The following is a 19,098-nucleotide window of genomic DNA, read 5'->3' as shown; positions in this document are numbered from 1 at the left end:
TCCGTTTCTATATACATTTAGTATTTTTCTCTTACTAATCACCATAAATTCCGTTTTCTTTCTGTTGATCTTAAGACCAGCTTTGTCGCCTATTGTAGTTACTCTATTGAGAATCATGTGTAGATCTTCGACGTTATCTGCTAATAAGACATCTGCGGATATTGTTGATTGGTACACCGTTAATTTTGATGCCCTTATCACATGCTTTCAGTGCTTCTATAAATATTTGCTCTAAGTGCAAGTTGAACGGCAACGGCAATAGAATGCAACCCTGCCTAACTCCCCTAGCAATGCCTATGTCCTGACTTTTCATGTCTCCATATTGAATATGTGCTGATTGATTCCAATTCAGATTTTTTATAATCTGAAATCCTTAGTGTCGAGTCCTGAACGATATAATAGTTCTATAAGTTTGTCGTGGTTGATAGTGTCAAATGCTTTGTCGTAATCGATAAAGCAAGCATAAATATCTTTTTGTTGATCTAAGCATTTCTTAAGAATACCTTCAGGGTGTAGCTCATTAAGCTTATCAGGCGATATTCGTTGGACTTTTTGGAGTTTGCTTTTTGGGGAGTGTTTTAAACGTAGATTTCAACCACTCGGATGGAATTTGACCGGTATCGTAGATCTGATTAAACATGTTTAACACGATATCAGATTGTTCTTATTGATAACTTTCAAAAATTCAAATTGCTTTTCCATCGTTTGTTTGTTCTAGGGCTTTTATTACCTCACTTTTTATTATCTCGGGTCCATCCAGATCAAGTGTGTTCATTGCATGACGATCATCAGTAGACACATTTTTGATGTAGGTTTCCCATATCTCTCTTCTTCTTCGTTATCTGTAATGAGTTTGTTGTTTTCGTCTACCAACTTTCCAACCTATCTTTTCTTGTTAGTATAGGTAAATTCTTTGACTCTTTTATGTACGTTAAAGCTGTCATGTCATTTTTCTTTAGCGTCTGTTATTTTTATTTGGGCAGCTCTGTCTTTGTCTTTATAACGCTTGGGATTGTTTTTATTTCCTATTCTCTCCTCGAATAGATGTAGTATTTCGTCTGTCATCCAGACATTCTTTTTCGTCTGTTCGAAGTGGCCAATTTCTTCTTTCGGGCTCTTCCGTATAGAGTCACCTAAATAAATCCAGTTCTTCCCAATATCTCTGGTGGTAGCAGTTACTGCCAGACTATTATTAATGTTTTCCATAAGCTTAGCTTTTATTTTAGGGTTTCTGATCTGATCTAATCTTTTGTTAGTAAGATTTTTTATTAGGATTTTTAGTTGCATCTGTAGCTGAGCTACAACTGGGACGTGTTCGGACTTTATATCGGCTATTATTTCATTACGGAATCGTTTGTATAACCTTCTCAGTGGTAGCTGAAACCAGGTATTTGCTATAGTAAAGTTTTTCTCTGTATTAGTCGATCACTTCGCTCATTCCTTGCCGCCAATACAAACTTTCCAACTATATATTCTACTTCGCTATTTTGGCATTGAAGTCTCCCATTATAATAGTTACGTCTTGTTTTTGTTATTGTATGTTTTTTGTCGTCTAATTGTTGGTAAAAATCTTCAAATTCTTCATCAGTACTTTCAACTGTGGGAGCATATACCCGAATGATATTTAAATCCAAAGTGCGCGAATTTATTTGAATCAACATGCATCGTTCTGAGTACGGTATGAAATTTTTAATGTGTTTTCTGATTTTATTATTAATTAGATCAGCCACTCCATGTCGGTGATTGGCATCTTCCTCACTACTGCCGGAATAAAAAATTGTTTCATCCTCCTTCTCACATTTGCCACTACCTGGCCACCTTATTTCATTCATTCCCAGCAAGTCTATTTTGAGTGTCTTTATTTCGTTGTTTAGTTTACCAGAATGATAAAGTGTTCTAACGTTCCACGAAGCTTTATTGATGGTATTTCTTTCGATGTTCCTTTCCAGTCGCATATTCTCCGCGCAAGGCGTGGTATCCACCGTTGCGTGGCCGGTCGCTGATTTCACATCGTCAAGCTCGGGAACTCGACGACGCCGGTCGCTAGCCGGATCGCATGGCATACGGTGGTTTCCCGTTACCTTATGCCGTTGACAGTTATCTGTTCGTCCGCCTTTGGGCACATTTTCTCGATCGCAGGACGAAAGAGTGCCCTTACCTCTACGCAGCCGCCTACTCTGGGTCAGACGCTGCTAGTTGTGGACTATCGTAGCTACACATTTAGCTCTTCGAGGCCTTACCGCTACCGCCGGCATCGCTTCCTAGATGTTAGATGTTACTGAGCTCACCACGTCAAGGTGATAGTCCCCGAGAAGGTTCTAAGAGACACATTATACAATATATGCACACATTTCCACACCACCTGTGAAGTTGTGCAATCGGCGCTTTTTTTATCGTGGTTTACCCTGTGGTTTCTAACTGTCATGACATTTTTAGGTTAATTTAAGGGAACAATACCCGCAAAGTTCTCCATATTACTTTATTATTGATATTGCTATTGATTATTCAGTTAATTATTGTTTTGATTCCTTTAGATATTTTAATCAGATTCTTATTCTAGGAAGTATACTTCAACAGTCATGTCTTTTTCGATTTCTTCTTCTTCTTCTTCTAGGTTTCTCTGTAATTATAATTCTACTGCCATACTTCAATTTCGATAGTGTTTTTATAGTTCTTTCATGTAAAGCTACTTCTTGACAAATATTCTTCAACTCATCCAACAAAAACTGGCAATCGTCACTCGTTTCTGTGAATTGAAAAATTTTCTCCATCGCAGAGTTTACATCTTCATGTTTTGGACAACCAATTTTATCAACAGTAATGGGTTTTAAGAAAGATTTGTAACATTGTAACTGACTACTAATAACTAATAAATTAATATGTTCAAGAACAGTTTGAAACATCATCTGAACGATCTTTAGCTAATTTCAACAGGGATTCTTTGAAATTTAGTGTAGTCCCGTTACAAAATTTTTTTTGAAGATGTGCTATCTTTTTCCCACTTTCTCCATTGGATTCATTGCCACAAAATAAACAGTATTTTTTTAATACAAAAATTTTATTTATTAGTATTAGCCTGTTTCTCCTTACGTGGTCTTTCCATTGCAGCGATTGAAGTTTTTAGGTTGTATGATTTTCTACAATCCACGTGGATTGTAAATGATTTTTGAGTATTTAAACACCCAGTAAACTCATCACCTTCGCGATACTAGCTTCGATTGAATTTGGCATTCAACGATCAACCATAACTGTTTTATCTTCAGTTAGAAGTTTATTGCAAATAAAGCAAAACTGAGACATTTTTTCGAACTATAAAATAGCACAAATAACCTAAATGGTACATGCTTGTGATAAGTATGTATATTCACTTAAACTGAACCTTTAGCATTAAAATATATCGACAAAACTAGGTATTTACAAGGATGTATTGATATCTAGTTAGCTTAGACAAAATATTGCGTTACCATAGCAACAAACAATAACTTATTAGAAGTGCAAGTGTAAAGTTTGACGTCAAAAAAGTGAACCAGAGTTACGCAATAAATTAAAAGAAAAAAGATGTCCACTGAAATTGTGGAAATCGAAAAATTGGAGTATCGAGCCATCATTAAGTATCTGTATTTAAAAGAGGTAAGCAGATTTACGAAGATATGCTTAACACCCTTGGTGATCAATGTCCTTCGTATGCGACCGTGAAAAATTGGACTGCAACCTTCAAAAGAAGTAAATTTTCATTGACGATGATGTCCGATCGGGAAGACCAGTTTCTGTGTCATTCCCCGAAAATATAGATGCAGTTCATGACATGATTTTATCAGACCATCGAATAGGGCTAAAACGGATATCTGAAGCACTGAATATTTCATAAGAACGCGTTCATCATATAGTTCACGTCAATTTGGATATGAGAAAAATTGCTGCAAAATGGATCCCCAAATGTTTGAATGTTGACGATGTAGACTTCTTAAACCGAATTATAATTATGGATGGGACTTGGGTACATTTCTACGATCCAAAAACAAAGCAACAATCGATGGAATGGCGACACTCTGGTTCTCCGAGACCTAAGAAGTTTCGTGTCCAAAAATCTGCTGGAAAAATTCTTGCTTCAGTTTTTTGGGATGGCCATAGAATAATCATGATTGATTTTTTGGATAAGGTTAGAACAATAACTGGAGATTACTATTCGCTATTACTGATCACTCTATGGGAAAAAATTAAAAAGAAAATACGCGGAAAGCTATCCAAAGGTGTAGGACAACGCCTCTGCACACAAATTTCATATTGCCATGCAAAAAACTCGTGATTTAGGGTTTGAATTACTAGAACACCCCCCTTATTCACCAGATTTGGCTCCGTCCGACTATCATCTCTTTCCTCAACCGAAAAAAAGTTTTAAAGGTCGTAAATTTTCTTCCAACGAAGAGGTAATAAAAGTTGTGGAGGTCTGGTTTGCAGAGCAAGAAAAAACATTTTTTTCTGAAAGGTCTAGAGACGTTGCAGGTTCGTTGTAATGAACGTATCCAATTAAGAGGAGATTATGTTGAGTAATAAAATATTTTGACATTGAAATTTTGTAGTAGGCTAAGAATTTTTCATTATATCCTCGTATATCATAAAAAGTTCGTCACTCTTTTTAACCAAGAAAAGCTTTAATGTGCTGCATTTCAATTTTTATTAAATTACTTTTTTTTCTGTGCAAGTTTCGAAGCTCATCCATCTCGGGTAAACAATGAAATAAAAAATTGGCCGTCTTTTGAAACACGCCGTCCTAGGCTTCAACCTACTCAGCCTGTTGGTGAATCAACCACTGATATAAGTTCTCCAGTTCAGTTTTATGCTTTATTTTAAGAACCTACCTACCTATATATATGTATATAATGTGGCTGTTAGAACTGAGATATCTCAGGAATGGTAATAACTTTGGTTCGAAGTTTTTCTTTGATAAAACTTACCGTTTTCGAGGAAAATGCAGGTACAATATTTCATTCGTCTATTCACGTTTTATAATATAATAATGAATTGTAGCAAGTTAACGAGGTATAATAATGAGTTCCAAGTAGGACTACCATTAAGTGCATCTGTCTAAATAACGGTGTATAATGCCGTCCAATTTATAATGATTCGATCGCCTTTTAACGAATACGTTCACGCATACGATATACAAATTAATAAAAGTATTTAAAAAATAATAGATTTATAAAATGAAGTATCTACGCCTATGGTAGATAGATCAAACAAAATTGTCGGGAAGGTTTTTATTGAGTTTTTATAATCTGCAATTGATATTGGAAGAACTTCACCCATTATTAGATCAGATATACAAGAAATACACTAAAATACAATATGGCCAGCATAGTTTCGTTATTTAGTTAAAGCGGACTAATTTAAAGTTTATGAAACGTATGTAAATTTAACCCATCTTTAAAGTCGGTTTTAACTTAAAGTTGACTTTAGGCAAAGTCTTTAAGCGCGTATTATGAAATTAACTTTATTGAAGATGCTTTGTGCGCGTGCTTACGTAAGATATGTAACAAATAAAATCAATTTTATTGAAATCGCCGTTCCGATAATTCCTTATTAACCTCTAATTATTTTTACAAATACACCTTTACCTAATTCATAAATATAACAAAGCCTTTCAATCAGAGGCGGCGTAAGGCGTGGGCGGTGTGGGCCTCGCGGTGCTAAGGGCCTCGCGCCTCGTGGCCTAAAATAAATTGAAAAAAGTATGGAAAATCCAAAAGAACCCACCAGAAGGTTTTTCTTATTCTGGTAGATACTCGGCCCCAAGCATATATTCGCCCCACTATCGCACGAGCACTATCTCCTGTGTCTGCCGAGCCACCAGACTACTATATACTTAAATCTTTGGATCCCAATATCTCCATAACTACTGTATACTATGCGTTTATATTTTACAGGTAATCAAAATCGAAAATAAGCTTTCAATTGACCGTATATAAAATATGGGTCAAGAGAGACTAAGATAAATTACGAACCAATCGCTAAGGAGTTCAGTAAAATCTAAAGTAGAAAATTTCTGTTTCTTTAATTATTTTTTCTTCATTTTTAATCAATGTATAAGTAAAAATTGAGTTTTTTTCTCAATGAATAAAAAACTGTTAAATATCCAGTGATTTTTTATTTTATATTCACTCCTTCTTGCACCACCAGAGGGCCTCGCGAAATGTACCTTGCCCAAATTAAGTTTAAGTGTTGCGCCGCCACTGCTTTCAATTCATATTCCTAACAAAGCCTCGTAACAAATAAGAAATGGACATGTAACAACAGCCCACAACTAATTATTCTTATCTAGGTAATATACAATGCGGTCCAAATATTGTATAAATTTAATTTTAGTGTTATCATGTAATACAGGGATGGGAAAACTACGGCCCGCGGGCCATCTCCGGCCCGCAAAGCGTTGAAATCCGGCCCGCCACCAGCAAACAAAAGTTAAATACAATTTTCTTTTTATCAGAAATTACATTCTCATGAATTGGCAGTAAAGGCAGTACACGTCGGGCACAAAACCCGTAAGTCCGACTGTCGTCGAACGCACTACCCATTTGAGGCAACTATTTTTGAACACCAGCAAATTGGAATTTTTTAAGTCCTTATCTCGGACACAATACCCAAATATAGTTTCCCACGCCCAGAAAATAATGGCTACGTTTGGTACAAGCTATTTGTGCGAACAAACGTTTTCAATAATGAAAAAATTGTCTTCGTAATAGACTTTCACATGACCTCCTTTTTTCATTGTTAAAAATTTCAGCATCACAAATGGAGCCGGCTTATGATGAAGTCATGCAGAAACAAAAACAGTTCCACATGTCACATGTTCCCACAAAGACCAGCGCCCCTCAACCTTCTACTTCGCAGCTAATTAAAGTTCAATTAATTGCAATTGAAAATGTTGTTTCTTAATATTGCACAATAAATTAGTACTTCAGAAAAATTATGGCAATATTTTTATTTTTGTAAATAATGTAATGCCTCAACTTGGCCCGCCATATATTTCGTTAGCAAAAATTGGCACGCAAAGAAAAAAGTTTCCCCATCGCTGATGTAATATGTGAAAAAACCCTGAACCAGATCGGTTTTTATTCTTGAATTGACAATTTACAGTATGAAAATATTATCCGCCTCTGAATAATAAGCACATCCTTGAAAATTTTAAATGAGAAAGGGGGTCGTGGAAAGGGATTTTAGTCCTCTGTTCAGCAATATGAAGATTTTGATAATGTCTCTATCACAAAAATTTACGTACAATGGAAATAATAACAATGTCGCATAATATTAAGAATGTTCAATTTACTATTGAAAAAAGTTATTGCACTTATAGAGATAGAGGAAAATTCGCATAAAACAACTCGAGAACTTGCCGCTGACAAGTAAATAATCTGTTTTGAGAGTTTTCTATAAAGAGAAATACCACCCTTATAATATTCAATTGGTTCAGGAGTTAAATGAAGATGATTCTGATAGAAGGCAAGACTTATGTGAATTGTTGATGGACAGAATGAATGTGTAAATCGGGGTGTGTGATTCGCCGTTTAAGAAAACAAAAAAATTTATTTAATTTGATATGAATTATATGTAATAAACAATACGGTATGAAATACGGTTATGTATCGAAGAACATGCATGTTCGTTCTCGGTGCATTCCTCATTTCTGCCATCTCACGAGTGTCTACAGAGATTCTTCGGTGGCAATGAAATCATTGTTCGCCTACTATTAGGCAACCAAAAGTGAACTGTATTTGTATAAACTACGAGGCCGAATTACAAGTACGGACAATGAACGCAGATTTGAAATTCATTAACAAAATAGTTTTTGCTGATGATGAAGCCACGTTTCATTTTAACGCAACTGTAGATATTGGAGCAGAGAAAATCTTCACTGGATGTGTTAGGTTTACATTCAATGTCCTAAAAAAGTTAATGCTTGGGCTGCTATCATTAACAATACAATTATTGCCCCTTATTTTTTTTAAGACAAAGTTAATGGTAGGTTTTTTGACTTCATAGTGCTTACATTACAAAGACTTTTTCTTTATGTTAATTATCCAAATGGGATAGATCGATCGATTACAGTTAGAAACGAGAAATGAGGTTTTTTCATAATAGATAGATTGTAAAACGTGGAACGGTTGAACGGGCAGCTAGATCGCCTGATTTGACTCCTCTCGATTACTTCTTATTTATTTGAAATCAAAAGTATATTTTAATAGAACAGACAATATTGCTGAATTAAAAGTTAGGATTACGGAAGAATTTAACAAAATAACCCCTGAGGTCATACAAAATTTTGTATGAGAATTCCAAAATCGCCACAGTGAGTCACCTAGTACAAGCTAGGTGGACAAAAACATTTCATTCTACGGTTTGATTATTTTGTTTACGATAAATGATTTTTTGTTGTTTTCTTGAACAATTATGCATTAATTAAGGAAAATTTCTGCATAATAAAATGCAATAGACGAAAATTTCGGTCCTCTTTGGAATGTTTCCTCCATTCTTCAAACAATTCCATTTTTGATAAAATGCATACGCGATCTGAAAAAAATAATTTTAAAAAAATCGGGGACCAACGTGGAGCTATATTATATATCATTATTATCATATAGTTAGCCTAGGGTAGTGGCTATACAATATTAAAAAATTAGCCTGGATACATGTGAATCAAAGTAGCTGCGTACGTTAGAAAATTGAATTGAAAAAAAAATCGAATTTTAGAGTAAATTTTCCAAACCCTATTATAACAGATAATGGCTCTTATTGGAATTAAATATTAAATGAAATAAAAAACTCTTTACCCTTTAAAGTAAAATCCATCACAGCCATCACTTGCAATCTGTTTAGATGTTATATGAACTAATACCAAGTGGCAACTAAATTGTTTACAGAACACGAATTACTTTTTCACTACATTTAAACCGGTTATAACCCATTGCTTTCGAAGTTTGAAAAAAAAAATTATACCTAGAATCGACGTCTATAAAGAGGTCATATTACTATAAAATCATCGATTAATCGATTCTTTGAATTGACTTTTGTCCACCTAGCCTTGTACTAAACGGCTCACTGTGAATCGCCTTGGTTATTGTCAAGAAGTGAATGATGGTCATTTTGAACATTCAATTCAATTGTGATAAACATTGAAGAATATATTCTAAATATTATTATAAACATTTAATTTAGTTGTGATACAAATTGAAAAATACATTCTAAATATTATGCAACATTACTATTTTCATTCTACGTGAAGTTTTGTCATGGAGACTTTATCAAAATATCTTCAAAATTAATTTTCTCAATAATGATTGCCCCAAATTTGAGGAATTTGATATTGCTGGACAGAGGATTAAAATCCCTTTCCAACAAGGTGCTGCACGACCCCCTTTCTTATGTAAAATTTTCGAGGAGGTGCTGATAATTCAGAGGAGATGCTGGATAATATTTTCATACTGTAAATTGTTAATTCAAGAATAAAAATTGACCTTATACATGTTTTTTCACATAGTACATTGAATTTATTCCATACATATGGACCGCATTGTAATATTCAAATTTCTTAATTTATTTTTAACTAAGTTTATTCAATAATTCTGGAGGAATAAAGGAAGTTATGGCATTTAGGGACATCTGATATTTTAAATATAGTCATAAGATCCAAGAGCGGAAATTTATAAATGGCAGACGCTTCTGATTTATTGAATGTATATACATTAGTAGTATTTATTGAATGGAAAATATTTTCATAATTTTCTACAGTGTCCCATTGGTTTCTTTTACAGATGGCTTTTTCTAACAAACTAGAATATATAATGAGGTTAGATTGTTTATCTTTGCCTACATTGTACCAAACAGATCAGAAGCCAAAGTATTCTATAACAGAATCTGAGCCGGAATATCCACCAGGTTATGCAAGAATCAAATTGCATACGTCTACGTATAAAATTTGGGGAGATTTCACAAATTCTCAAGGATATTTACGGAGGTAAGAAAATGTTTTTTCATAGAAAGGCTTCTCAAAAAACCTAGTGTACATGATATTTCAGTTGTAGCTGGTTAAGCAAGAATTCAAGGTACACATATAATATTCTCGCTCATTTATAGAGTTTAGCAAAAATCAAACGTGTCTTGATTATAGGTCTGTTTTAGGATAAAAAGTCAAAACTAATTTAGAGAAATCGGTCAATTCTTTCTTCAAATTTTGAATACGTCTTTCAAATTTATACATATACAGTTTCAAAAAAGGTGAACCCATCTCTAGGATAGATATAAAACTGACAAATATTTGGGGTTTGATCAGTAGAACCAGTACAAATTTTTCAAGATTTTGCCGCAACGATTGTTTTGGACGTTAATACACCCAATGAATTTATTTTTGTACCTGACTCTAATAGAATGCACTAGTTACACGGCTCGTACCGAGTACTATTGAACATAACTTTTTCAATATTAGATTTATCAAGCAAGTGAACTTAAGCATCATTTAATTTTACAGTTTTACACCAAAAAGTTACTCTTGATAAAACTCGATACTGTGTAGCGTTTTCGGAATGTTTTGATTTTGATTATGAAGTAATAACAGATGCTGGTATGAAGTAACGATAAATGTATTAATTAAACAAAAAATCATGAGAAGAAAATTTAAAAAAAGGCTCATAACATAAAAACGCATACAATTAGAGTAGATATTGAAAATGTCCTTTAATTTTACCAACACCTTTTTTCTAAAGAATCCATTAATTCTTGAGGTGAATTTATGTCTGTAGCATAAACTTTTTCTTTGAAATACGACGGAGGCTAATGAATCGGAGCGTCTGCTCCTCTACCAATTCTTCAATTCAGTAAATGGTTACTCAACCAATTACGACACCTTTTATCAAAGTGCAGTGGAGCTCCATCGTGTATAAAAAATAGAAATCTTCGTTCGTTTAGCGTTAAATCTAATTTGTGAATTATCATAACACCAGTAGTGTGCATTATGGGAGTTGAACATACCTTGTCGCCTTAAAAAGAATACATTTGAAAGAAATTGGATATTTGACAAAAATCCACTCTAGCCGTTAGATCGTCTGGTAAGAGCTCTTGGACTTGTTTGTTATCATTAGTATGTTGCTGTTTGAGTATTCCCCAAGTACTTGAAGAAGACATATTCGTTTTTCTTGCCACATTCCTTTTGCTAACTGTTGGATTTTGATCAACTAAATTTAAAATAATATTTTCTTTATCACTAGGTCTTGTTGTTCTTAGCTTACCAGAATTTATTTTTTTAGGTCTCACATTCCCAGTTTCTCGACAACGTCGTTCAACGGCACTAAATATATTTTCACTTGGTAAATTTCTTGGAGGAAACTTTTCTGCACTAGAGTTTCCTAAACACTCGCCTAAGGTTAATAATATGTCAGTGTATTCAAAATTTGAGTTCATTTTGATTAACAATATCTAATTTAACAAATAATCTTTCAAAAATGTAATTATTATTGCATCTATCTAACTATCAATAAATGATAGTTTTTCATGGCAAACTCAGCCAAAATGCTATTGGGGGCGTTAGTATGAAACCAATAACAGTTTGAGTCTCACAACCGCAATACAAGATTATCAAATTGTTGTTTGTTTCATTCTAAGATTCTAAGACCTCCAATAGCTCAGTGCCCATACTTATTTAACTTTGAAAAACAAGATCCTATACTGATTAGAGTGAATTTTTGTGAAACGATACAAGAAACGAAAGCCATTAGTCCTAATACTAATCAATAATTATAATAATTAATAACTTAATGACGTTTCGAAATTTTTTTATTTAGCAAACCCCAAATATGGTTCAGTTTTCTATCTATCCTAGAGACGGGATTACCTTTTTTTTGACACACTGTGAAGTGTTCCTATGCATTTAAAGCATTTCATCTCCTTCCTACATCTATACTCCGTCATCACATCGAATTAATATGTAAAGGAATTACATGAGATATGTGCATAGCTTGGCACGAATTTTTGGCGTAATTTGAACTAAAATCTTGGAATAATCATGCAAAATATGCAACGTGAATGAAACAAGGAAAATCAATAAGAGAAATAGTTAAAATTTATCTACATAATATTCATTCATCTATTTACAAAGACTCACATGTTATTATTAGTTATTATCATTCACAATTTCGTTAACATTTATAACTTCACGTTCTTATGGATTCTACTGACCTTAAAAGTCTTCTTTCATTAAGTATCTACATAGAAAATTGAGTTCTATATCCAACATTACTAATATCATATTTATTGAAATAATTCGATAGATGTTGCGAAAAACCTTGTACATATGTTTTATATTTTGAGGTTTCAATTTTGTTTTTGTGTTTGAGAATGGCGGGACCAGGCTATTTTTATCACTTAATACAGTTTTCTACCTCAATCGAGTTGGAAAATATAAAATCTTTTCTGAAAATTAATCTTGGTTAAAATGAGCCGCAATGAAGGATTTTTAACTAATCTAAAGCAGCTCCATATTCTAATATTGAGATATTCTAAATTGTTATTTGCTAACTTCAATGTTTGATTTTATTAAGTGTTGTAAAGGTCACTCATATCAAAGTTTTATTCATGATTCAAAGAACGAGGTTCGCCCCTAGTTCTAGCGTTCGTTTATGAAATGTTGGAAAATGAGGCACATCAATTGTATGTTGCTTTACCTAATGATAGTACTACTCAATTTTTCAAGTTGTACTTTTGAATTTTCCTGTTGTAAATAAAGAAATTGTATTGTCATCAACCTTAGCTGTTTCATGTACTACCTTTTTATTATTTAGTTTCGAGCCTTTCGGTGAAAAAATATTTATTACGAAATCAAAAACTAGTCAAATTTACAGCAACACCTTTTAGTTTGAAGGTAAATATTCACTTGTACTTTTCTACATAATTTTGTTTTTATAGAGATAAAGTTCAGGCAAGAGTAGTTGAATTACTTGCAATAGCAGCTTCCAAAGACGTTCCAAGTTCTCCTCTGCATGTAGACGAATCTGTTTTGTGTGGTATACCAGGAAAAGTTGTAAATTCTTTCACACTTTATAATCTTTTGAAAATCCCACCTGATAAACATGTCTACTATGGACCAGGTAAGATATTTTTCAGTCATTATTCCAGATATTTCTAGGTTTTTATAAACTAAAGTTGTTTTATTTCTGTGTTTTCGAATAATTACTTAACATCAGTGAGGGATTGGAAAGATTCATCAGACAATTCCGATATTAAAATTAGTTGACAAAAATTCTCGTAAAACAAAAAAACGGCTTCCAACCAAGTGACTCATCTTGTAATAAAGTTCTTTATAGAACTGAATGCGCTTCAAGGAATGCTTTTTTCATGTCTGAAATTCATTTATTTACAAGAGAAATATTTTCCTAATCTCTTCAGCAACACTATTAAAAGCATGTAACAAGATATGTTACATGTTATTAAGATGAGGTTGCATCTGATAAAATGAAGCAAAAATTATGTCCAGAAACAGGCGCAGGAAGAAAAAATGTTGAGATAGTCTCTTATACAAATCTGGCCACTATCAAAGCTCGCGACAGTTCTAAACTAAATTGATATGCATTTAGTGGTGATCAGTTGGTAAGGTCCTAAAGGTTTGATAGTGGATGTCTCATTTACAGAGAATAAACGCAATCAAACAATAAAATCTGTAGTACACAAATATCTCGACATAATTTATTGTTATTTTTTAAGAAAACTATTACTGGGAATGAAGAATGGGTGCTTTGTGTTAATCCAAAAAGATTGGGCACAATTGTTGAACAAAAGCGAAGATCAGAACCACTCTTCAAAGTCTAACTTGAATGTCGCAGTAGAAGGATTCAAATCCTACTTAAGCGTTATTAAAATGCGTATAGTATTTAGTAGCGATCAATTGGTAAGGTCCAAAAAGTTGAATAGTGGATGTCACATTCACAGATAATAACCGCAATCAAACACATAAAATCTGAAGTTCACAACTGTCTCGTCAAAACTGATTGTTATTTTTGGAGCAAATTGCTACAGGGGATAAACAATGGGTGCTTTATGTTGATCCAAAGAGATTGGGCACATTTGTTGAATAAACGTAAAGGTCAGAAGCACTTTTCAAAGTCTAGCTGGAATGTCACAGTAGAAGGATTTAGATCCTATTTAAGCGTTAGTTACAAAAGCTCGCGACCGTTTCAAACTGTTCAAAAATTGATATGTATTTGGTTGATTTCAATTGGTAAGGTACAAAAGGTTGGATAGTGGATGTCACTTTTACAGAGAATAAACACAAACAATTAAAATCTGAAGTTCACATCTCTATCGTCAAAACTGACTTTTATTGTTATCAGGTATGAAGATTGGGAGCTTTGTGTTGATCCAAAGAGATTGGACATAATTCTGAACAAAAGTGAAGATCAGAAGTACTCTTTAAAGTCTAGTATGAATGTTCAAGTAAAAGGATTTAGATCCTACTTAAGCGTTGGGCTCAAAAGCTCAAGACCGTTTTAAACTGTTTCAAAATGTATATCCATTTAGTTGCGATCAATTGGCAATTTCAAAAGGCTGGATAATGGATGTCACATCTACAGAAAAAATCGAAATCAAACATTAAAATCTGAAGTACACAACCCACTCGTCAAAATTGATTGTTCTTTTTGGAGCAAATTGTTACTGGGGATGAAGAATGGGTGCTTTGTACTGATCCAAAGAGATTGAGCACAATTGAAGATCAGAAGCACTCATCAAAGTCTAGCTTGGAGAAGGATTTAGATCCTACTTTGCGTTGCGTAATAGTAGCTGAGAAGAACGGCAACAATATCGTTAATTAAGTTGTTTAAATTTCAATAAATAAGTTCAAAATTCTATAGAAAAATTACACAATCGTTACAACATTATTATTTGAAGTATATCTCGATTAATAGATTTTTTGTCACAAATAGGTGGGAATGTTCCTAGATTTCCAGATCCGAGAGATTTTAGACTGGCTATCGTAGATGAACCGAGTGGAATTCGATTGAAAATTGAATTTTTATCACCAGCTTTATCAAATATATCTATAGATGTAACGATACTTGTAGCTATTGGAGTAGATACTTGGTCGGCTTCTACGGATTTTCCAGGGAGAATAGCCTTAGGACACTCAGATTGCTTATTATATCACCAAGCAGCAGAGACAGTAAGTATATCAATTGGTTTTTACATTCCATATCATTGTGTCTGTATCTAAATTATTGTGAAATATATGAATTTCTCATTGTTTTCCTTCTTCTTCATATCTAGTCAGATCTTAGGCTGTCGTTTCATCTTTTTCTCGATTGTTCAATACTCCTGCGACGATTTATTTTTCATAATTCATCATCGTTTCTCTGGTTAATGTCCTTACACTATTTTTCTTCTTCTTCCTCTTCTTACTCCATTTTAGACAGATTGCCTGTTCATTCTTCGCAGCATGTCTATTGCCTCAATTGATGGTAAGATTATCACTCCATCTTTTTCGTGGCCTTCCCATACTTCTTCTCCCCAGTGGTGAGTGATCCTTACTATTCTTTCCTTGCTCATTCTACTTATGTGTTCGTCCCATTCGCGCTTCCTGCTCAGTACCCATTCGTTAATATTTTCCACTCCTCATTTTTGCTTTATGTCGTCACTACGTTCCCTGTCTAGAAGCGTTTTTCCAGTAATTTTTCGTAGGCCTTTTATTTCGTTTGTTTCCAGGAGCCTTTTTATTTTTGCTGTATCAGGCCGAGTTTCTGCTGGGTACGTCATTATGGGTCTGATTACAGTTTTGTAGGTTCTTGACTTGGTCTCAATACTTATGTATTTGTTTTTCCATATAGTGTCGTTCAGACATCCGGCTGCTCTTACTGTTTTTATAAACCCGGTCAAATGCTTTTTGCAGGTCTATGAAACACATGTAGGGTGGTTTGTTGTATTCGATCGACTTCTCTGCAATCTGTCTTATAACAAACACTGCATGAGTGCATGATCTTCCCGTTCTAAATCCTTGTTGTTCATTCGACAGGGATATAATGCTATTTATTTTGTTTGTTATTATTTTTGTTGTTAGTTTTAGTTGTACTCAGTGGGTTTATGCCTCTGTAATTCTCTGGCATTTTATTGTCTCCCTTTTTAAACATGAGAATGGTGGTGCTTGTTCGCCATTCATTCTGTGGTATGTAAAGATATTTCTAATTAGTTTGGTTAGTTGTTGGGTGAGTTGTTGACCAGCGTGCTTAAGCAGTTCATTGTGAATGTTGTCGGGTCCACGGCTTTTTCTGTTTTTTAATTGTCGGTTCGCCGATTCTATGTCTCTGCTCTCTATTTATATATCCTCATTTCTGATTATATCTGGAGTGTTGCGCTCGATAGCATCTTCCTCTTTACTGTATAGTTTTGTGAGATATTCGACCCAGGTTTCTTTTGTTATATGTTTAGGTACAATTAGTTCGTTGGTCTCTTCTCTCTGATTTCTAATGAATCGCCAGATTTGCTTTTGGAGGCCATAGAAGTCGCTCTCCATTCTTTTTGAGAAAGTTTCCCAGTATTAGTTTGTCTTACGATTATTTTCGTTTCATTACAGATTGTTTTATATTGTTCGTACGATTCGTATGTCCTCATCGTTTTTTCGTCACTTCGCTCTTGTTTTTGATTTCATGAGAGAACCAAGGCGTTTTACTGGATTTTTTGTTGAATATGTTTATTATGCAGGTATCAAGCGCTTCGTCTGCCCCTTTCTTGATGTTATTCCTTTGTTTATCCTAACTGACATTTACATCTTCCAGCTCGTTTATTTGGTTTTTATTTATCTTTTCCTCTAACCAATTTCAATCGAGAACTCTCATAGATTCATTCCATAGCGTTTCTATATTTACTTTTTGTTCTTTTCTTGCTGGTTCCCTATTCATTCTAGGGGGCAATTTTAATTTGATCTTCCCGACAATAATTCTATTCAGTATAAATATATTCACATCAATTAGCGTACAGGTTCTGCTAATAGAACCAGTTCCATCCCTCTCTATCAATGCGATTCTCTATAGTATTCACAAATCTGCTGTTTTAAGACGTCCAGTCTTTGCTGAGTCTGGTCTCGTTTAGCTATATATAAAATTGTTGGTCTTATTATAGCCTTTCAGTTCCGTTGAGTTGATTTAGCCAAAAGAAATTGTTGCAGCTTGTTGCTACTCAAGTAGCTTTGTTGAAAGATGTTTTTCAATGTTATATTCGACAACACCAGTTTCCAATGGTATTGACATTGTTGTAGATATTCATATCACTATATTGAGTGATTAGAGTTCCTATTGAACGCTCTAAAGAACTTTGTAGGTCCTATTTTACAGTGAAAGGCATATCATCGGCATAACATACGATCTTAATCTCTATATCAGCTATACTTTATGCCTCTATTGTAAAATTTTTTCATAATTTCGACTTTTATGAAACTGGAAAAAAAATGGAGGTTTCTAGCAGTATTGCTGGATTATTTCCAATTCTAATGTGAATTTGATTAGCTTAATAAATGTTTCCAATTGTTTGATAAGGTGGTGAGGTGCCTCTTTTGCGTAAAGGAGATATATCCTTTTGTTGTAATTTATAGATTTTTTCCTATATAATCCATTATTAAGAGAATCATCGGATGGAAAATCCAGTGATAAACTTTTAGAGCAAAGCCATCATCATCTGATCCTGATCAGAAAAGATCATTAATAGCTTTTCTACTGAAATTTTTTAAATAACAGAGAGTCTGATTTCCAAATCTGTGCTATTCTCATCTTCATTCGATTGCAATATTTTTGTTTTAGGGAACTTATTTGGTTGGTTTTGGTGTACATTCTTCAGCTTGGCAATTACGAGTGCCTGCAGCTGAAGAAGTGATACTATCCCATTATGGTCCTAATAGTACTGTTAAAACTATATTAGACATGTTATATCTTATTTTGGAAGATATTGATAGCAATAGGGGCTCCAAAAGACATCAAGTGAGTATTTATATGTTTATGTAAAAAAATATGGTTGCCTATAGTCCAAGTAGTGAATGAAGAAATCATGTAACCGATAAATAATGATGTGAAGATAGCTGAGGTGTATCATTCTTGAGTTAAGAAACGAAATCTCAGTTTTACAATGGACATAAAACTATTTCACGACTTAAAACAAGCAATCAACAGTTTGAAAAGGACAATTATGAAGGACATAGAAAAACAAACAAACACAACAAAAACAAAGTATCCCAAAAGTTGACACGATTGGTGAAAATGACTATGCTAAAGTCTAGGGCAAGGGTAATAACAAAAAACGGACCATCTGAGGAATTTGGAATAAATGCTGGGGTAACGCAGGGCGATGCACTCTCAGCGTTTAACATTGCAGTTGAAGGCGTAATGAGGGAATGTAATATCGATGGAAGTATCGTTAATAAATCAATATAAGTAATAAAATATACTGATGATTTAATTCTATTAGCAAGGGACCGAAAGAGTCTTGAGGGCACATTCGAAAAAAATGTGAGAGTGGCAAGAAAATGAGGATTGAAAATAAAGATATGGAAAATATAGAAATTGAAAGAGAGAAGGAAGTTCACAAACAAGAAACGGTGAAGATAAATGACCTTATCCTTGAAGTAGTCGACACCTTCAAGTACTTAGGGACAATGATCAGCACCACAAATGACACAAAAAATAAAACAAGGCACAGAATTCTTGCGAGATAAAGGACATATAATAAATACAAGATTATAATAAAGAGCAAGAAAATAATCAGAGCAGAGTATATAAGACAGCAATAAAACCAGTAGTTACATACGAAAATAAGTACGAAAAATAACTAAGGATATATGAGAGGAGAATAATTATGGAAAATTCATGGCCCAGTGAACTATGAAATTAAAAACATATTAGAAAATGAGGGTATAGTAAATACAATTGAAGAAAAAGAGACCGAACGAGAAAATATTGCCTGGTAGACCAACAAATCGATGGGAAGATCAGATTGTGCAAGATATGCAAAATCTGGGAGTACGTGACTGGAACAAACAGTTGCAGGACAGAAAGGAATGAAAAACAATAGTTGATACTTCAAAAC

At 33.8% G+C, this 19,098-nt stretch overlaps 1 protein-coding gene across 1 annotated transcript in view; it reads left to right on the top strand.

Annotated features, from left to right (window-relative positions):
• The window catches only part of LOC130441471 (uncharacterized), a 66,507-nt gene that overhangs the window by 9,677 nt on the left and 37,732 nt on the right, over positions 1-19,098 (top strand). The window contains exons 3-6 of the mRNA XM_056775172.1: positions 9,807-10,009; positions 12,949-13,130; positions 14,961-15,196; positions 17,820-17,996. Coding sequence (XP_056631150.1) covers positions 9,807-10,009; positions 12,949-13,130; positions 14,961-15,196; positions 17,820-17,996 — 798 coding nt within the window. The remainder of the gene's footprint in view (positions 1-9,806; positions 10,010-12,948; positions 13,131-14,960; positions 15,197-17,819; positions 17,997-19,098) is intronic.

Source organism: Diorhabda sublineata, chromosome 3 (assembly GCF_026230105.1).
Source record: "Diorhabda sublineata isolate icDioSubl1.1 chromosome 3, icDioSubl1.1, whole genome shotgun sequence".
In the NCBI taxonomy this organism is placed as follows: Eukaryota; Metazoa; Arthropoda; class Insecta; order Coleoptera; family Chrysomelidae; genus Diorhabda; species Diorhabda sublineata.
This window is presented reverse-complemented; position numbering and strand designations above follow the sequence as displayed.